The 17,781-nt window shown below is 54.8% G+C and overlaps 10 protein-coding genes across 12 annotated transcripts; 4 read left to right on the top strand and 6 right to left on the bottom strand.

Moving 5' to 3' along the window:
• Positions 1-160: 160 nt before the first annotated feature.
• Positions 161-1,530, bottom strand: H310_11042 (hypothetical protein). Its single transcript, XM_008877583.1, has one exon. It carries the CDS (start codon positions 1,497-1,499, stop codon positions 228-230), a length of 1,272 nt encoding a protein of 423 aa, XP_008875805.1. The 5' UTR covers positions 1,500-1,530; the 3' UTR covers positions 161-227.
• A 438-nt stretch (positions 1,531-1,968) lies between these two features.
• On the top strand, positions 1,969-2,605 carry H310_11041. Of its 2 annotated transcripts, XM_008877582.1 has the most exons (3): positions 1,969-2,086; positions 2,130-2,317; positions 2,365-2,605. In XM_008877582.1, the coding sequence occupies exons 2-3, from the start codon at positions 2,138-2,140 to the stop codon at positions 2,593-2,595; spliced, it is 411 nt and encodes a 136-aa protein (XP_008875804.1). In that variant the 5' UTR covers positions 1,969-2,086; positions 2,130-2,137; the 3' UTR covers positions 2,596-2,605. The 2 variants fall into 2 exon arrangements, with proteins under 2 accessions (XP_008875804.1, XP_008875803.1); XM_008877581.1 differs by having other exon boundaries at positions 1,969-2,317.
• On the bottom strand, positions 1,969-4,095 carry H310_11040 (hypothetical protein). The gene is made up of 8 exons (XM_008877580.1): positions 4,012-4,095; positions 3,833-3,958; positions 3,655-3,775; positions 3,456-3,605; positions 3,338-3,411; positions 3,120-3,288; positions 2,966-3,059; positions 1,969-2,917 (listed from the first exon to the last, which is right to left on the bottom strand). The coding sequence occupies exons 1-8, from the start codon at positions 4,082-4,084 to the stop codon at positions 2,618-2,620; spliced, it is 1,107 nt and encodes a 368-aa protein (XP_008875802.1). The 5' UTR covers positions 4,085-4,095; the 3' UTR covers positions 1,969-2,617.
• A 77-nt stretch (positions 4,096-4,172) lies between these two features.
• Positions 4,173-5,513, top strand: H310_11039 (hypothetical protein). The gene is made up of 2 exons (XM_008877579.1): positions 4,173-4,791; positions 4,840-5,513. The coding sequence occupies exons 1-2, from the start codon at positions 4,194-4,196 to the stop codon at positions 5,370-5,372; spliced, it is 1,131 nt and encodes a 376-aa protein (XP_008875801.1). The 5' UTR covers positions 4,173-4,193; the 3' UTR covers positions 5,373-5,513.
• H310_11038 (hypothetical protein) lies at positions 4,176-8,594 on the bottom strand (the record flags this gene model as incomplete). The annotated part of the gene is made up of 7 exons (XM_008877578.1): positions 4,176-5,627; positions 5,675-5,846; positions 5,893-6,410; positions 6,463-6,601; positions 6,649-6,809; positions 6,870-7,127; positions 7,179-8,594. 7 exons carry the CDS (start codon positions 8,592-8,594, stop codon positions 5,379-5,381), a joined length of 2,913 nt encoding a protein of 970 aa, XP_008875800.1. The 3' UTR covers positions 4,176-5,378.
• A 231-nt stretch (positions 8,595-8,825) lies between these two features.
• On the bottom strand, positions 8,826-10,189 carry H310_11037. Of its 2 annotated transcripts, XM_008877576.1 has the most exons (3): positions 9,793-10,189; positions 9,295-9,720; positions 8,826-9,250 (listed from the first exon to the last, which is right to left on the bottom strand). In XM_008877576.1, exons 1-3 carry the CDS (start codon positions 10,004-10,006, stop codon positions 8,868-8,870), a joined length of 1,023 nt encoding a protein of 340 aa, XP_008875798.1. In that variant the 5' UTR covers positions 10,007-10,189; the 3' UTR covers positions 8,826-8,867. The 2 variants fall into 2 exon arrangements, with proteins under 2 accessions (XP_008875798.1, XP_008875799.1); XM_008877577.1 differs by having other exon boundaries at positions 9,295-10,189.
• A 62-nt stretch (positions 10,190-10,251) lies between these two features.
• Positions 10,252-14,094, top strand: H310_11035 (hypothetical protein). Its single transcript, XM_008877574.1, has 5 exons — positions 10,252-11,030; positions 11,092-11,489; positions 11,546-11,967; positions 12,022-12,117; positions 12,166-14,094. Exons 1-5 carry the CDS (start codon positions 10,294-10,296, stop codon positions 12,733-12,735), a joined length of 2,223 nt encoding a protein of 740 aa, XP_008875796.1. The 5' UTR covers positions 10,252-10,293; the 3' UTR covers positions 12,736-14,094.
• H310_11036 (hypothetical protein) lies at positions 12,792-14,086 on the bottom strand. Its single transcript, XM_008877575.1, has 2 exons — positions 12,940-14,086; positions 12,792-12,892 (listed from the first exon to the last, which is right to left on the bottom strand). Exons 1-2 carry the CDS (start codon positions 14,060-14,062, stop codon positions 12,828-12,830), a joined length of 1,188 nt encoding a protein of 395 aa, XP_008875797.1. The 5' UTR covers positions 14,063-14,086; the 3' UTR covers positions 12,792-12,827.
• Positions 14,095-14,455: 361 nt separating the features above from the next.
• Positions 14,456-16,233, top strand: H310_11034 (homoserine O-acetyltransferase). Its single transcript, XM_008877573.1, has 7 exons — positions 14,456-14,889; positions 14,935-15,018; positions 15,069-15,206; positions 15,266-15,439; positions 15,491-15,676; positions 15,730-15,816; positions 15,867-16,233. Exons 1-7 carry the CDS (start codon positions 14,461-14,463, stop codon positions 15,963-15,965), a joined length of 1,197 nt encoding a protein of 398 aa, XP_008875795.1. The 5' UTR covers positions 14,456-14,460; the 3' UTR covers positions 15,966-16,233.
• H310_11033 (hypothetical protein) lies at positions 15,791-16,776 on the bottom strand. The gene is made up of 4 exons (XM_008877572.1): positions 16,574-16,776; positions 16,275-16,521; positions 16,154-16,224; positions 15,791-16,108 (listed from the first exon to the last, which is right to left on the bottom strand). Exons 1-4 carry the CDS (start codon positions 16,767-16,769, stop codon positions 15,978-15,980), a joined length of 645 nt encoding a protein of 214 aa, XP_008875794.1. The 5' UTR covers positions 16,770-16,776; the 3' UTR covers positions 15,791-15,977.
• Between the last annotated feature and the right edge of the window lie 1,005 nt (positions 16,777-17,781).

The raw sequence follows: 17,781 nt of genomic DNA, 5'->3' as shown, positions 1-17,781 counted from the left end.
CACACACAGGCCCCCTCTCTTTCAGCCTACATAAATGTACGAAAGGTGCTTCGGGCTTCACGTACAGCAGTGGTATCGCTGAAGTCGAGCCCGCTGTGACAACGGCAGCCTTCGAACCCATTGGGCCGTACTTTCCAACGTTTGGCAAACAGCGAGTCGTTTGTGGAATAAAGCAGTTTGGGTTACATCGATAAATACGAGATCGCAAGTGAATGGAGTGGCCACAACTAAATGTTGAGGGTGCTCGACGGCTGGTTGGCGCTCACCCCCCCCGGAACAGCGGCGGTGGGTGGCGCGTCCTTGGAAGCGCGATGACCGGCAATCACATGCAGTTTCTTGTGCCTGGCAAAGTTGGAGACTTGGGTAAACTTCTTCTGGCAGCCTGGGAAAGGACACTCGTAGGGCTGCACGCCTGCGTGCATCCAAATGTGCTCCTTCAAACTCACACTGTGGGCGAATCGCTTGCCACAGCCGTCGTAGTGGCACACGTACGGCTTGATCCCTTCGTGGCTTCGCTCGTGGGCGCGCAAGTTCGAGCTATGCGCGTACGTCTTGCCACACCCAGGATGGGAACAAACCAGTGGTTTCTCGCCAGTGTGAGTTCGAATGTGATTCTGTAGCTCCGACCGACCACGGAACTGCTTGTGGCACACTTCACACGCATGCCGTTGAGAAGGCTGGGTCTTGGATTTGGCTTGCTTCACCTTGGAGTACATTTCAACTTGTTCCATGAATTTGATTTGACCGTTGCTCTGAAGTTGTTGACGCGTCGCGTGGTCTACTGCGGCCGAAGTCACTGTATGGCGCCGCTTGCTGTTCGGAAGATCGGAGGTGTTGCTACTTCCAGGGAGACGAGGTGCTTCGTAGTTCTCAATGCTTGACAGATTAATGGGTTGAGCTCCCACCTTCGATCCCATCCCAGCGTTTGTCAAGCTCTTGACATATTCGTCCAATTCCGAGAATGCGTCGCGCACGTAGTCGCTGATGGCCCAAGCCGTGTTTTCATGCATTTGCTCTAGATCGAATACGTATTCTTCATCCAACTGGCGCACCTTGTCGGGTTGATACTTGGTGATGACATCAATCAATCCACGCAAGTACTGACTTGGAAGCATCGTGATGCGGTGGACCAACCTCTGCTTGTCGTCGAAGGTCATGGGCTGGACATCGGCGGGATACATAAAGTCGGACGAAGTGCTCTTGACCTTGGGTCCGACATCCGTTTGAAATGTAGGCATGCTCATCATGTGCATCGAATGTTGCATCGGTAGCATGCTGCTGATGGAAAATGTCGACGACGTGCGATGTTCCAGCGAAGGTAGAGAGGTTGGCATAGAGTACATGTTGCCCATGTGGAGCCCGACCATGCCGTTTGAGGACAGTCCGGAGGATTCACGGAGCGTAGCGCTTCGGGTGCGCTTCAAGCCAGGATGGCTCGGCGGCAAGCTGTTGGACGACTCATTATGCGCGACCGTCTCGTTGCTAGGTTTTCGGGACATGAGTCAGATCCACGATCGGTTGGGGGGTGAATTTGAAAATGGCGAATGTGGGTAGGTTCCGACCACCATTCTTTAACTTTTACTAGTTTTCAGTATACTCTCCAGCGCCCTTGGTCGCCCACACGAAATTGGCGTGAGAAATAAAATAAAACCCACCAGGAGCATATATTTCCTACAATAATTTCAGGATTCCGATTTTATTTTCAATGTCGATTCATCCCTAGAAAATCCATCGCAGGTCTGACCATCTGATTGGTGGAAATTCACATGCATTCCCTTGTAACGTTCCACGTACATTATTCGGCCAATCAGACATAAATTCTATTGAAAGACGGCTCTTGGATTGGTGGGATTTGAAACAGTCACCTACCCCTTCTTTCACCATCACTCACTGTCGACCAACCGTCATTCGACTCGAAATGTTTGTTCGCTCGTGATCTTTGTACCCCGGGGCACAGTTTCTGTCAACCACAATGGCGCCACGATGGACATCGTTCGCCGCCGCTCTGTCGGCGATTCTACTCTATGGCATTGACGCGTCCTCTAATGCAGCGGTCCTGTACCCGAACCGAATGGAAACGCGCCAAGTAATTTACCCCAACCAACCTGTAATATTTGAGCTCCGAACAGACCCCGACATGTCATACGAAGTGAAGCTGTCATACCGAGCGACAACGCCGAGCAAGTTTACACTACGTATCCTCGACTCAAGCGAATCATTGCACCGAGACCGTGCACACTACACGAACATGCGACGCATGTTAAACACCGAAAAAACGTTTGTCCGCGGCGTTGCTGGCGAAGTTGCGTTCGTGGAGGTATCATAACGATGCCCACAAATCCCATTGATGACGGTGTGCCACAGGTCTCAATGCAAGTCGAAGGTGTTTCCTACATCCTAACACAAGCAGAGTTGGATGCCCGGCGGACGGAGTTTGACATCCTTCTCGAAGAGGTCGTGCTAAAAGTCTTGCCCCGAAGCGCAGTCCCATTGATTGTTGTTGCCATCGCTTTGCTGTCGTTCATGCTGGTGTGCATCTATCCGCGTGTCATGTCCCTCCTGTCTCCAGTTGGCGACATAACGAAATCCCATTGAGCGTACACAACTTGTGGATTCTTTACAACAGGAGGAACTCGGACAGTGGCTTGGGGCTGGATGCGTTTCGAGGAAACATGCGCTGGGCCTTGACGACATGCAAATGCGTCTTCAGTTTTGCATGGTGGTCTTCCAACAGCTTGTTGAGCGGCTGGAGGTCATCGTACGACGTGAGGTTGTTTCCGCTGATTGTCAGCGATTGCAATGTGGCGTTGCCAACGCCGTACATGACACCGTCGATCGTTTCAGTGTCAGGGAGATTAAGCTCCTTGATCACGTCCGCGCGCTCGAGCTTCTTCTTTTGCTTCTTGGCAGCGTCCAGCTGTGAATCGTTCTTGAGCTCCATACATGCACGAATTTTGGCACTCACCGCGGCCTGGATTTGGACTTCGACGTCGGCCGCATGCTGGAGCTGGTCTTCGCGAAGTACGTATCGCGTTATGGCGCGAATCAACGACATTGCCCTAGGTAGTAGAATTGTTACCTATGCACGAGTGTGTCGGGAGTTAGCACGATGGGTGTACCCCGTGGCCGAGATGTTGTTATTCGCAACAGACAGATGCATGAGGGTCTTGTTGTCCGGCAGAGCGTACGCGAGGGCGGCGGCGCCATCGTCTGCCAAGTCATTGCGGAAGAGATTGAGCACGGCGAGCTTGGTGTTGGTCTTGAGTGCTTCAGCGATCGCTGCTCCGCCTGGACGTGTCGACATTGAGAAATAGAAATTGACGGCGGATAGAAGTACCTATAGAAGTGATGCCATTCGCGCGCAACGACAGACTTGTCAACGACGACTGAGGCGACAGCAACTTTGCATAGCTACGACGTGTGGTAGCTCTTGCCCCGCGTCGTGAGGAACGTACCACGTCGTGAGATCGGGAGAGTCGGGTGAAGCAACTAACAGTGTTGGCGCAATGGAATTCCACTCGATCTGGAGTGTCTTGATGGACGTCGCGGGGAATTTTTCGCACACGAGCGAGAGTTGGTCCACGGACAGCGCGACATTAAATAGCCTGGACCGATCGTCACATGAAGCGGAAGTGTAGAGGGATGGGACATTACTTGACTGTGTGAATGGCAGTGCTATTGTGGAGAGCTAGAGACATCACCTTAAGACTGGCGGTGTCGACCATCCAGTTGCGCACACTGACAGTGTCGACGTCGGATTCGTCATACCCTTGGACTGCGCCAAGAGCCTCGTGACTTGATCGACGTCATGTAGCAGAGTAGAGCATCGTACCAAGTAAGTCTTTGTCCTCTTCATCGAGCCGAGGGCATAGCTTTGGGTGTGGGGTCACGTTGAGGACTTTGCAGTACGCCAAGTAGTCCTTTCGAAACGATTTGTGGGATTGGACCTTCTGAGAAACTATACTCTCGTGAACACACATAGGACGTGCATGTCAAAGGCAATCGTCGTACCGTCATGGAGCTCTTTGTCGTCCAGAACGAAGTGCGCGTCGTTGGTCTGTGCGGACCATGCCGTCCCCAGCATCTTCCTTCACCTGAAGCAGTTAAAAAACAACCGTTTCACGATATACGTTTTGACAGGTTGCAAACCTGTATAAGATAATATCGACGGTTGCTGAAAGATCAACAACAAAATGGCAACGATGGCGGCAGGGCAGCGCACCCGCCTCTTGGTGGGCACATATACGCGGAAGGAGGACCACGTGGATGGCAAGGGCAACGGAATCTACACTGTTTCGATCGATCATGCAACTGGAAAGATGGCATTGAGCCACGTCAACGAAAACGCTGGGGTCAACCCTTCTTTTGTCGTCGTCAAGGGCAGTTCCGCATACGCCGTCAACGAACACTCGGACGCGCTCCAAGACACGTTTCCACACGGATCTGGCATGGTGGTTTCGTTTACATTGGATGAACAAGGCAGGTTGCACCGTACATCGGAGCATCCTTCGCGAGGAGGCTTCCCGTGCCACCTCTCCATCGACCCTTCTGGGTCGTTCGTCGCCGTGGCAAACTACGGTGGTGGCAACGTCAGTGTATTCCCAATCGATCGTCGCAACGGCAAGCTTCACGACAGTTCTGGCTTCGTTCAAATGACGGGGGCGAGCTTGGCTAACCCACAGCGCCAAGAAGCTCCGCACTGCCATAGTACGACGTGGTTGTCTCCTACCACCCTCGCCATTGTAGACTTGGGGAGCGACAAAATCTCGCACCAGTTTCTAAGTCCTGGGGGTACATGCCTGCAACTCAAATAAGCATCCTATGCTTATCCATTCCTAGGCGCATTGACTCAGCATCCTGACGCCGACGACATGACGTTGCCGCCTGGGTCGGGACCGCGCCACTTGGACATCCATCCAACCCTGCCCCTCGCTTACGTTGTACACGAGCTTTCAAACAAATTGTCTGTCCACACCATCGACGCCAACCGCGGGCTCTTGTCGACGCCGCTGCAAACTGTCTCGTTGGTCTCTGCAGCCTTCAAAGCAAAGTCGTCGGTCGAAAGCATTGCGGCCGAAGTCCGTGTATCGAAATGCGGCCACTTTGTCTTGGCATCTGTCCGTGGTATCGACCAACTCGCAGTATTCCGCATCACGTACCCCGCCGGATTGTTGTCAGCGCCGCAGTATGTGTCGTCGCAAGGCACGGTGCCGCGGCACTTCACCCTCGTGGGGACCGACCTCGTTGTCGTCGCGAACCAAAACTCGCACTCGATTGTGTCATATCGCTTGTCTTCGCTTGACGGAGTCGTGCCGACAGGTCACTCGTTGCACATCCCATCGCCGTCGTGTGTGGCTGTCGTCGTTTCATAGCGGTTGCTATATTTCGACCACGAACAAGGTCAAGGCGAGAAGGCGGGTCCGCGTGCCGTCGGTCGAGCGATTGCCTTGTAAATTCAATCGAACCAGCGAGAAATGCTTGGCTTGAGCTTCGATCATGAGCATCCCTTCTTCGGTGATGTTGTTGGCCGTGAGATCGAGTTTTCGCAAGCACTTGTTCACACACAGGCTTCGCACACACCCCTTGATGCCGTCGGCGCCAACTACATTGTGAGCTAGGCACAGCTCCTACGAGACCTTGACCATGAGGTCCATGCGATGCGCATGCCACGTACCACAAGCGATGTGTTGTGTGCCAACTGGCTGAACAGCACCAAGCTCGTCTCCCCATCCAGCTCTGAATACGACAAATCGAGCACTTCTAGCCGCGTCGTCGACATGATTTTAGCAAAATGTTCGCATCCTTCCACGTGCATGCGGGTCTCGCCCACCATGAATTGCACGAGTCTAGCGATTTATGTCACAAGATGGCCATACCCTCGATACGACGTACGTTTGGTTGTGATCACGCAGCGAGGCCGCGAGCTGCTGCGCGCCGTCAACGCTGATGCTCGAAGTTGGGTGCACCATCAAGTCGCCCTTCATGTTCAAGTGCGTTAACGACTTGTTCACGCGAAGCATGTCCGCCATCGCGACAGCACCATCGGCTTCCATGTGATGCCGCTCAATGTCCAGAAGAAGCAGGGTCTTGTTGACGCGTAAGGCGGTCGCGAGTGCCCGCGCGGCGTTTGTGCCGATGTTGTTCCATCGAAGATGCAGCTCTTCCAAGCACGCATTGCAGGCCAAGCCGTCGCTGATGGCGGCGATGCCGGTCGCGCCGATGGCATTCCCGCGCAAGTCGAGGCGCTTCAACCGTCGATTCGCTCGCAGTGACGTGGCAAACGGCTGGACGCCAGCGTCGTCCAGGTTGTTCCAACTCAAGTTGAGGTGCGTGATCGAGTGGTTGTGCTCCATGCATTCCGCGATGGCTTTGCCGCCGAGTTGATGCAAGTTGTTGTGCTCGAGCGACACCTAAACCAGCAGATTATTCAGGCACCACCGCTACAAATCGTCAAATCGTTACCGAGAGCAAGATCGGGTGGTTACGAATGGCATCTGCGAGGCGAATCCCTGCGTAGTAGGTCAAGTTGGAGCTGTTGATCAGCAGCGTTTTCAGGTGCACGTGATGGCGGATGCGGGTGCACAAGTACACTGACTCGTAACTACAAGTCGATGTCAACCCCAGTCACGGCCTGCATGCGCGCCGTACACTCCCAGCGTTAAGTGGCACATATCCAATGTCTCCGATGCCGGAGGGACGTGCAATTCGTTCAGGACGGCCGTTCGTCGGTTCACGCCAAAGAGGACGGTGACGATCCAGTTGTCGAGGGGGTGAGTGTACTGGTCCTTGGCGAACGATATGACTTCCGCCTGACCGCTCCATGAGAATGCACTCAAGTGAAGACGATCGATGGATCCACTGTCGCGTACCGAGCCGGTATTGCCGCGGAGGAGCTGGACGTCGAGCTCGCACGTGGCAACGCGAATTGTCTGGAGCGTTGTGTTGGGTACAAGCGCCAGCCCCAAAGCCTCGCCAATGACATCGGTCACGTCGTTGTCATGCACATCGACACGTTCCAAGCTAGGGCAGTCGACGATGGCGGTCACGATGGCCAAGACACTCTCCGATCGCAGTGCATTCGAGCTCAGGTCGAGCTCCAGCAGTATTTTGTTCGCTGGCAGCAACGCCTGTAGCAACCGATGGCACCTTCACATGAGTCACAGTATACATCCACGTACCGCTAGGATCATCCCGTCGAGCTCGTTGAGGTTCTCGTTGGCCATCTTGACCCACCGCGATGTTCGGAATTTTCCCACTGGGAGGTCCACACCCGTGAGGTTGCACGTTTCAAGAGCGCAAGTCGACCGCCGAAGTGCTTCCATGATGGGTGGGGCATGGCTTCGATTCAAGCGATCGCGGTGGAGGCGGCCCGATGGATTTTGTTCTGGATCTGTGGCTGGCGACTGTAGCTGAAGCGCGATCAGCGTATAGTTGCGACGGAGAGATGCGAGAATGCCGACTTCATCAACACAGCACCCCGCCAAGTTGAGCGACGTGAGCGACTCGTTTACCTGGATGCAAGACGACAGCGCCTCGGTGCTACCTTCTCCAAGCGGGTTAAAGCTTAGATCCAATTCAACGATCATCGAGTCCTGGTTATCTTGGAGCGATTGCGACAGGACCTTCATGCCTCGGCCCGTGATCATGTTGTGGTGCAAGACTAGCTGGGTCAGCGACGTGTTGGTGTGGACCATGGCAGCCAGGGCGAAGGCGGCTTCGTCAGAGATGCCGTTGCGAGCGGCATTGAGCTGCAGGATACTTCGATTCGATCGCAACACTCGAAACAGCACCTTGGCGCATTGGGCATTCAAGTTCGCGCCCTCCATGTCCAACGTGACCATCGTCGTGCTGTACGCGATGCCCAACGTGGCCATGAGCTCCCACGACTTAAGCTTGACACTGCGCAAGGTCAGTTGTTTCGGCGACTCGACGCAGTTGGACCGGAGCAACTTGACCTGCTTGGCCATGTGCAATCCGAGCCGTACGTTATGCTTGAGGGTCACGCTGGGTGGTGTGTCCGGCAGATGCATGGACAATTCTGCCCGAAGCGCTTCTTCGTCGGTTAGCGGCGGCGGTGCAACGACGACTTTGCGGAGCTGAAAGCGGTGAGTCATCGACTTGGAAGACTCGACTTTCGACTTCAATCGCTTGGCCAAGAACGAAGGCGTGGACGGCACTTCGTCCGAGAAGCGAACATGCTTCACCACGGGGGGCCTAAACGCTTGTACTGGTGGCGCTGGCACAGCGACTGGCAACGCCGTGGGAGTCGGCGCGTCTGTATTTGCAACGGGCGGTGGAGTCGATTCAATTGTTAGGGCCACGTGCTTTGTCACATCCGGTGAAGCAGGTGCAGCGCCCTGCACAATGTTTTCGATGTCGCCACCCTCGTCGACACGATTCATCATCGCTGTTGTGGTAAAAGCCGTGGTACCCTCAGACGCGACTGTGGTATCGACGAGCGGACTGCTCTGTTCCATGGTGGCTTGTTTAGTCACACCAACCGACGGTGTGTCCGCGTTTATCGACGGTGGCAACAAGGTCAGATTGGAGGCGGTTTGGATCTCTTGGGATTCCTCTGTCGTGTCGGGAGTCATGGCCAAAATGTCCGCGGGTCTTGCGGCTTGGATGGCATTCGCACTTTCTGTCGCTGGGTGGACGAACCTGGACCGTTTCACCGACCCGGCGTTTCATCGTAACCGATTCGGTCACAGCGCGCACAGTTCAGTTTGTCGGTCGAATCTAGGCGCCGCTTTCGTGCCATCCACGGGTCGTCAAGTTCATGTCGTTGTCGGCATGTCTAGTGTCTGCAGTGCATGACGAACTCGTCCATTTCACACGTGATTCGATAATCGCTTAAGGGATTAAAGCTACTGAGGCTCCGACAGCACGCATCTCTCGGACAACACTGTCGATGCCACCTTGGTGGTTCGTTCGTTGACGGCTTCTTCTAGCCGGACTTGCATTTCAATGGACGCCAGGACTCGCTTGGCTTCTGCGAGCTCCTTCTCCTTGTCCACGACAATGTCCCAGAACATGCTGTACCGCGCCAGCTCGGCGCGGCGGGTTTGAATCGTTGAGTGCAATTGCTTTTGCCGTTCTCCGAGAGTTGCCTCCTCAGTCTTGCCGTCTTGGGTGCTTGTTTCCATCGCTTCAAATTCGCGCTGCCATGTTGTCAGGTACGTTTTTTGCCGGGCCGTTGTCGTGTTCAAGTAGGCTTCCAACGTCGCTTCATCCCGAATAAACACGCCATCTAGCTGTGCTTTAGGATTTAGAACGATAAAGGGTGAGTCGTACCGATCGACATATTGTCCTGAGAATACGCGAGTCGCTCCACCTCACGCGCCGCCCGCTCAGCCACAATCGCCCGTTGTTGCGTCCGCGACGCTAGGTTCACGACGGCCATGCATGCTTCGATAGATTCTGCCGGCCCTAAATAGTCGTTCTGGCGGAATTCCCCGTGCACGATCGAGCCGTTCCACTCTGTCCACTCGCCCAGCCCGTGCTGGGCGTTGTCGTGCCACTGGCCGCGGTACTTCTCGCCCACTGGAACCATGTACACCCCATGGCCGTCGCGCTGGTCCAATTTGAACTCGCCTTCGTATCGCGAACCGTCTGGAAACCCGTACACACCGACGCCGTGGCGCATGCCGTCGACGAATTGCCCAGCGTAGAACCCGCCCGAATGAAAGTACATGCATCCATCTCCATGGGGTATTTTGTCTATTCATGGACATCAAATGTTGGAGAAGCATTCCTGAAGGACGGAGCCTAGATATCCTTGCCTTTTCATACCAGTATTGAGGTGACCATGGTACGTGGACTTGTCGGCGCGGGTCGTCATCCCAACCAAAAGTGTTGGTGATGGGGACGATTCCATCGTACCAAGGCCCGACTCATGTTGCACACCATTTGGATTTAACGCTTCCTTGGCAGATTGGCTTGGTGCGCGCGGGCTCTTCACTGGCACCTTTGTTCCACCGGCATGAGAGGGCACTGCTGCGTCCATGACATCAACTGCGTATGAATGAAACTGTCATTCCGTCAACCAGGAGTCGCACGAAGCCCCCACATTTCCTTCGCACCTTGTACCACGCGGCCGCGATGGACACACCGCTCGCATCACGCAGACACGGCATCAGGTGAACGTGGCGACCTCGTCCATCGCAATTGTCATCTTTCAGAAGGTACAACTACGACATATCCGGATAAACATCCGGATATCCGTCGTGCTGTACAGTGTATCGCACGTGACAGAAATCTTGCTGCATTTGTGACGACGCCGGCAGTCGGACAATGGCCGGAGCGACTGTGGCGCCGCCTCGGAAGCGTGTTCCATCAGAAGACGTCGTGGCAAACTTGTCGAGCTCGTTCGACAATCTCCGTCGGCGCTTCAACATCATGACGTCGTCCGATGCGACGTCAAACCATCCAAGCAGTCCACTGACGGCGGCGGCATCGCCTCAACTGCCTGAACCAGCATCCGAGTGCAGCGTGTGCTTGTGCAGCTTGGGTCTACTCAAATTCAAGTATGTGTGCAAGAACTGCGAGAAAACTGTGTGTGGCGCGCACAGCAAGAACCAGATACCATTGCCTGACCAGGGTGTATGGAAAGAAGTACGCGTGTGCGATGTGTGCTACGAACAGCGGCTCAAGCGCCGCGCCGGTGCCATCGAACCGAGCACGAGTACACCCAACGACGACACATCGCTGTGTGGAATTCTTTTCAGCGGGCTTGTCGAAGAGCAAGACGACACACTCGACGAAATGCTGTACTTGGGGTCGTTCCGCATGGGCAGTCGGTCGCTTGCGAGCCGAAACTTCAACCCGAACATGGCTATCTGGATCGAGCGCATGGTCATGCTCACGCCGGCGGAGCTCTTGTCCTTCAAACCACAGCGGGACAAGGACAAAGAAGAGTTTCTCCTGGGGATTGGCGAGGTCCGGTCGTCGATTCACATGACCGACATCTTGCACATCGACGTGGACGAACACTACCCCCGCATTTTGACTCTTGTGCGGTCCGACGGCCGGTTCGTGCATTCCTCTTCTGTATTATATATTGGAAAATTGCTGAGCTGTAATCTTCTACAGGATCTACCGACTCCGCGCCAAGGACAACGAAACATGCGCCGAAATCTCGAAAAAGCTCCAAGAAGCGATGCAAATGTTCCAAGCAGCGCTGCACAAACTTCAGCGAGGGCTCCGGCCCGAAGACAACGTTATCACGTGTGTCACGGTGCAACATCACCCTGACTTGGACGAAGTGGTTGCCCACCCCACTCAAACGGCCACCCATCAAGACACCAACCCCCGCCAGTACACGCTGCAGCTGTACCCTGCATCCGTTGTGCGACTGTACGCGAGCAGCCCCGTTGTCAGCGCTGTTGCCACGTACTCCATGACAGATCTCTTTCAGCAAACCAAGCGATGCGACGCCATTGCGTTCCACGATTCAAACGAGTACCAACTCGTCACGCACGTTAACATCGGTATGTCTCTCCATGGCAAGTTTTTTTGTGGCCAAGCTGACACCGCACGACTCCAGAGCGTATTTCCACGCGAGTGTGGGCCACTTATCGAGGACTGTGGCTATGTTTGGCGGGAGGCGCGCTGGTGTACGCAGCGGCCCAGCGCCGGTGGCTGCCGTCCTCTTTGATGCCGTGGCTCGTCGTTAGTCTCGTGGCGCTGACGGCGCTGTCGCTGGCCAACCATCTGAACGTGGTGGGGCGAACATGGCAGTTGTGGGTACCCCAGTCGTTCCGCCTTCAGTGTGTCAAAGTCGACTGCGTCAAGCAGACGCGCCAGGCGCCGTTGTTGGGCAAGGACGTGCAGGTGGATCCTCGATTCATTGAAGCGTGTCGAGGAGATATGGACGAAGCCAAGCGAAAGTACGCCAAGTATTTGCAGTGGCGGCAAGACAACGACATAGACCACCTCTTGCTTCGGCCGCATCCACACTTCACCGTGGTGCGACGTGGACTTAATAGGCTTGGGTTGATCTATCTCATGCGGGCCACCTAGATCAAGGAATCGTACCCCCAGACGACTCACAAGCGGGACAAGTTTGGCCATCTTGTCGCGTACGAACTTGCCGGCAACATGCGAAAAGGGATGCAGGTATGGCATTGTTTGGATGCACCAGTGCCCTGAACGAACGCTCGGTAGCACTTTTTGTCGCGGGGGGTGGTCGAAGACGACGTGATTGCGCACTTGGGCTTTTACAACGAGTTTCTCTGGACCGTGCTGGACCGGCGGCCATACCCTGACGGCGTCATGTTAAAAGTGATCGACATGCAGGGGGTGTCGATGAGCGACTTTGGCGGCGATGTCGTCAACTTTATGAAAGCTTGCTCGAGCGTCGGAGAAGCGTACTATCCCGAGCGCCTCTTCAAGATCTTTATCGTGAACCCGCCGTCGTGGTTCAACATGGTGTGGAAGGCCGTGTCGCCGTTGGTGAACCCCAAGACGCGGGACAAAATTCACGTTGTCCGGGGCCAAAAAGAGATTCAAAAGGCTCTGCTCGAGTATATCGACGCCAGCAACTTGCCTGACGTGTACGGTGGCACGTGTTCGTGTCCGGGGGGATGTCTTGCCAACTCGGACGACGAGATCGTCCTGCGAGAGTATGTCGCCAAGCTCAATGCACCCCCTGGAACGTACGATCTCGAGTCCGAGCTGGCGGCCCTGCAAGGCACCGCGACACCGCCGGCTGCCCCCACACCCAAAAAGAGCTAGACATGTGTGGCTAGATTTGTCGCGGATGGACTAGCCAAATTGCGTAAACGTTTGAATTCGTTCGTCCAACGATTTTGAGATTCAACGAACAGTTAAGACGGCAGCATCGAGTGCATCAGCGCCAGAATGCCCGTCAAGAGTGCCATGGGGAGTGCGCCTACAACAGTCACATCATGAGTCAGTAGGCGTCGTGAATCGCTCAACCAGGGGATGCGCGGCTCGAAAGGATGGGTGTCACCCTCGTTTGCACCGAATCAATCGAGAGCTGCGTCGCGTTGAAGAGCACGCCCGTTGCCACGAGTGCGACGGCCAAATTGTTATCGCTTGCGCTGACGTTCATCAAGCTGCCATAGAATGATGCGGCGGAGTTCAAATCGTCGAACGTGTCGAAGAGCACGACAAATTCGAGCGCGAGCGTAGTGGGCAAGGCGTCCGCTGCCAACTGCCGATGGTCGTCGACGTTCGGCGCCACCACGTTGCCTTCGATGTCCAGGGACACTGTGGACGCCTCCAACTGCCGCGAGCTCCCCGCCACGATATCCTTCGCCGACGAAATGAACACCATGTCCACCGTCGCGCTCAAGTAATCGTTCGACGTGATGTTTGCCACAGCCAGTGCAAAGTCGTACTCATACCCTTCAAACGAAGCTGCTGTCGCGCCTTGGATGGTCACGGCCGTCACGAGCGCGTACTCCTGCGATCCGTCGTCGATTTCCCATGACGGATATGCCCCAGGATTGCATGTTACCACGCACCCCGTAACTTGGGCCTTGGCAGCTTGGCATTCGACCATGGCGGCATTGAATTCCACATCGCAATTTTGCTTTGCACACGCGAGCAAACCCGGGTAGCATGTGCACCCATCGTATATGCCCATGCACACATCATAGTCCGATATGCACGCGTCGTGACTGCAAACGTTCTCGTTCCAGTACGTACTGTGCGTGTACACGATGGCAACGATACGATGCCGCGGGGATGCTTGTGGCAGGACATATACGTACTTGGGCGACGGCGTGGCCTTGGGTTTGGGAGTAGGAGGACGAGAAGCTGGTACAGGCACTGGTCTGGCAGTTGGTGGACGGGCGGCGGGGGTGCCCGGGGCTGGTTTGGTTGCTGGCTTCGGCGCAGGCTTGGGGGCTGGCTTCGGAGCCGGTTTCGGGGCTGGCTTTGGAGCTGGCTTCGGAGCCGGTTTTGGCTTCGGCTTGGCTTTCTGTAGGGCGCTGCTCTCGCCAACTACAGCGCTAACTTCGTTGTGGTCAAGTCCATGGCACGTGGCCAGGAGAATGGCCACGGCGACGACAAGGACGAACGAGACGACGCGCATGGGGTGCACCTCTGACTGATGCAAAGATCCGAACTTTCAACAAAACGTCCCATGAGTCGTTACATCATTCGATGCAAAGTTCCGAACTTTCAACAAAACGTCCCATGAGTCGTTACAACACTCGCAATGGTGGCGGCAAGTTGGGTTGTCAACCCAACGACCAGGCATCTTGCATCCCACGAGAAAGGGGTCTGGCGGTGGGGAGAAGGCGGCAACTCGCCAGCATCGCAACCCGTGTGCGGCGGTAGTGTGTCTATGCCACCGTCGCGTCGTGACGGTTGGACAACCGGAGGTTCCATTGGGTGACAGAAGAATCCATGGATAATTACAACATTCCTTGTGTATTACTAAAAATCCCATCGCCACCCAAGTCGCATGTCACTTTCCTTTTGCCCGACATGTTCCATCGAGTTGTTGGGCCACGTTCGGCGGCGCTGTGCCGTCGCTCCATGACGCATGAAGCACGGATCCGCAACAAGGGCGTCGCGCTATTGTCTGGTCTGGACCTGCAGCTCGGCGGCCACCTCAGCGAGGTGAAGGTCACGTACGAACAGTGGGGCGACCAGACGTTGGACGACGATCGCACCATTGTGATCTTCCCGTCGTTCTCGCATTCGTCCCATGCCGCATCCAACCGCGACGACCCCCGTCCTGGCTGGTGGGAGAACATGATCGGACCTGGGAAGGCCATCAACACGTCGGCATTCCGCGTCATTTGTCCGTCGGTCCTGGGCAGTCCGTACGGGTCAACGTCACCGTTGACGGACGACCCCACAACGGGCAAGCCATTCCGCGGCACGTTTCCTCAAATTACCCCCGCCGACATGGTACATCTTCCCTGATCGTGGGGCATTCTGACGCAATCGGGTTAGGCGAGGGTGCACGCCAAGTTGTTGGACCACCTGGAGATCGGCCGCGTCCATGCCGTCGTCGGAGGTAGTATGGGAGGCATGCAGGTACGTCCTGTCATTCCTCGCAATGAACATGACGAATCGGATTTCCACAGGCTGTGCAGTTTGCGTCTCTGTTTCCGGAACGGTTGGACCGGCTCGTGGCCATTTCGTGCACCGCGCAAACGACGCCCGGCACGGTTGCATTCCGCCGCGTGCAGCGCCTCGCGATTCTCTCAGATCCTGCCTACAATGTACAAACGATCTGTGGCGCGGACTGGTCGACGCATGATGGTCTGACGATCGTCAACAGGACGGGAATTACGAGCCCGGGACGGTGCTGGCCGGGATGAAAGTTGCGCGTGAGTTGGGCATGACATGCTACCGATCTCGGGAAGAGTTTGATTCTCGCTTTGACTGGAGACCGTCCGGGTCGCCCCACTTTCGCGACGTGACATTTGACGTGGAAAACTACATGGACTACCAGGTCTTTCCATCCTTTCTTTGTTCGTTCCAGGGTGGCCCATTTGTACGTTAGGCCAACAAGTTCGCCCGCATCTTTGACCCCAACTGCTATCTCGTTCTGTCGAAAGCCATGGACCTCACCAACGTTGGCCATGGCTTCTCCAACTTGGCCGAAGGAGTCGGTCGCATCAAGAGCGACACGCTCGTCATCGGCGTCAACCAGGATTTGCTCGTGCCCCCCACGGAGCAAGCCACAATTGTACGTCGTCGACGGCTCTGTTTTTGAAGCATCTTTGGCATCGTCATGTGTAGGCTAACATCCTCGAGTCGTTTGACGTGCCGGTGACGCTCAAGCTTCTGAACTCCAAGTATGGCCACGACGCGATGTTTCATCCTCAGGTACCGACATCACCCAACGTACCGGTCGTTTGGCTGAGTCATCGGTCTAGATGCAAACCGTGATCTTTGCGCCGCTTGTGCAAGCGCACTTGGAAAAGGGACTGGAAGCGACGTTGGACCACGAGCAACAGCGATACAGCAACTTGTAACAACACACGCCTTTATTTGGATCCGTCGACAACGCCGTGGGTGTGGTCAAGCAGTCGCCACAGTTCGTCGGCGACTTGAAAGTCGTCGTGAGGCGCGCGCAATTCGAAACTGGTCAGGTTCTTTTGCGAGGGGGCATGGATACCTGACATATCGGATGAGAGTGAGAGGAAGGCGAATTGTGACGTACATCCAGCAATATGGTCGCTCGATAGGTCCCACTTAATTCCTGTTATGGCTGCATACAATGCAATCGTTTGCCTAAGGTCAGAACGTGAAGGTGCGATGCCCAGTTATGCAGGCTGGCCTACTTCAGTCGTGGGACGTCCTTGTCACGGGCGGCGCATTCCTCTGCGTACTTTTGCTTGGAAATATCGTATTGCAGAATGAGACTTTCGATGTTTGCTTCGGACACAAGCTGTTCTTCTTTCAGCTCATGTAGTTTGTGCTGTAGCTCGAGTTTGAGACGATTGAGTTCATGAATCTGTTGTTGCATCTCCGCACTGTTGTCTCGCTCATCTTCATGTTGCTGAATGCGTTGGATCTCATTCACCATATCTGCATGTCCGTCAGTCATACCGTGAGGCCGTGCCACGACGCACGCACAGACCTGTGACCGTTTGTCGTGCGGACCGTTGTTGGTCCTGTAGAATTGTCCTCAAACTGTGAAACTCACTCTTTAGCTGGCGCAAGCGCTCGCCGTCCTTGAGGCCTTTATCAAACGCGACGCTTACTTCCTCACACATGGCCTTTGCTTCTTCCCAGCTTAGTGTTGAGACACCATCCGTTTCCATGTCGTGGTCCATTTTCGCGATGTCTGAATTGAGAAATTCGAATTCAAATAGGAAAATTCGGATAATCCAGGTGTTATCCGTATACTCCGAAAGTGAAGGCAATTGGGTTGCATACATGTACAGGAAATTCCGCTTCAATAGCTCAGATGACAACTCCGTCGGTTCTGGTGTAGCAGGCCTATGGAAAAATATATTGGCAGAACTCAATAACTGTCTCGATTACTCCGCTTGCGAAATGCTTCCTCTGTTAGCTATTACTGCCACCATTTGAAAAACCCCTTTTTTGTATTAATACCACTTCAATACAATTGGATGTTTGAAAAACGAACATATTTCATTGGTCATAACCTTTATTGTTGAATTCTTGGGTCTGACTGTGGAAGGTGCATCCGCATCAAAGAGCAACGACACAGGACAAATTCATAGGAAGGGTGCCCGTACGCCGCATAAAAGCCTTTTGCAGATGAGGCAACTTAATGTGGTTACCACCACGGTTCTCGAGGACCAATAGCATTACGACCTCTAGGGTGAGAAAAATTTTGGCCAACGTCTCTCCAGTGAGAGTGTCAAATGCCATCACAGTTTACGCAAAAATTAATGTCATCAACTGTGCGACTCACCATCTTGTACCTCAAAGTTTGTAACGACGCAAATAATCCAAGGTCGAGCACGTTCGAATCCGGACAATTCGGTGGCTGCCGACGCACAACAAAGGTCCACCCGTCCGTGGAGGCTTCCGCTAGGATAGCGTCGTCAATTGACCCATGAGGGGTAGCGTTGTCGTGTTGCAGGACGATACGCTTGTTGGAGCTTGGAAACATTTTCTTGATGGCCGGAATAATGCGATTGAGAACGTAACCACGGCGGTACGTGGTGGCGGCAACATTGATTACAGTGGTAACCTTTGTACCAGCGCGTCCATTGCGCGAACTTCTAGCAGCTGGACCTTGCTTGACAAAGGGCAACAAGCCACCATCGAAGCCTGCATCCTCATGTGGACGAGCAACGGCACAAAGGAACATGA

The sequence above is a fragment of the Aphanomyces invadans genome (assembly GCF_000520115.1).
Source record: "Aphanomyces invadans strain NJM9701 unplaced genomic scaffold supercont1.29, whole genome shotgun sequence".
In the NCBI taxonomy this organism is placed as follows: domain Eukaryota; phylum Oomycota; class Saprolegniomycetes; order Saprolegniales; family Verrucalvaceae; genus Aphanomyces; species Aphanomyces invadans.
The sequence above is the reverse complement of the archived record's forward strand: the minus strand, read 5'-3'. Positions and strand labels throughout refer to the sequence as shown.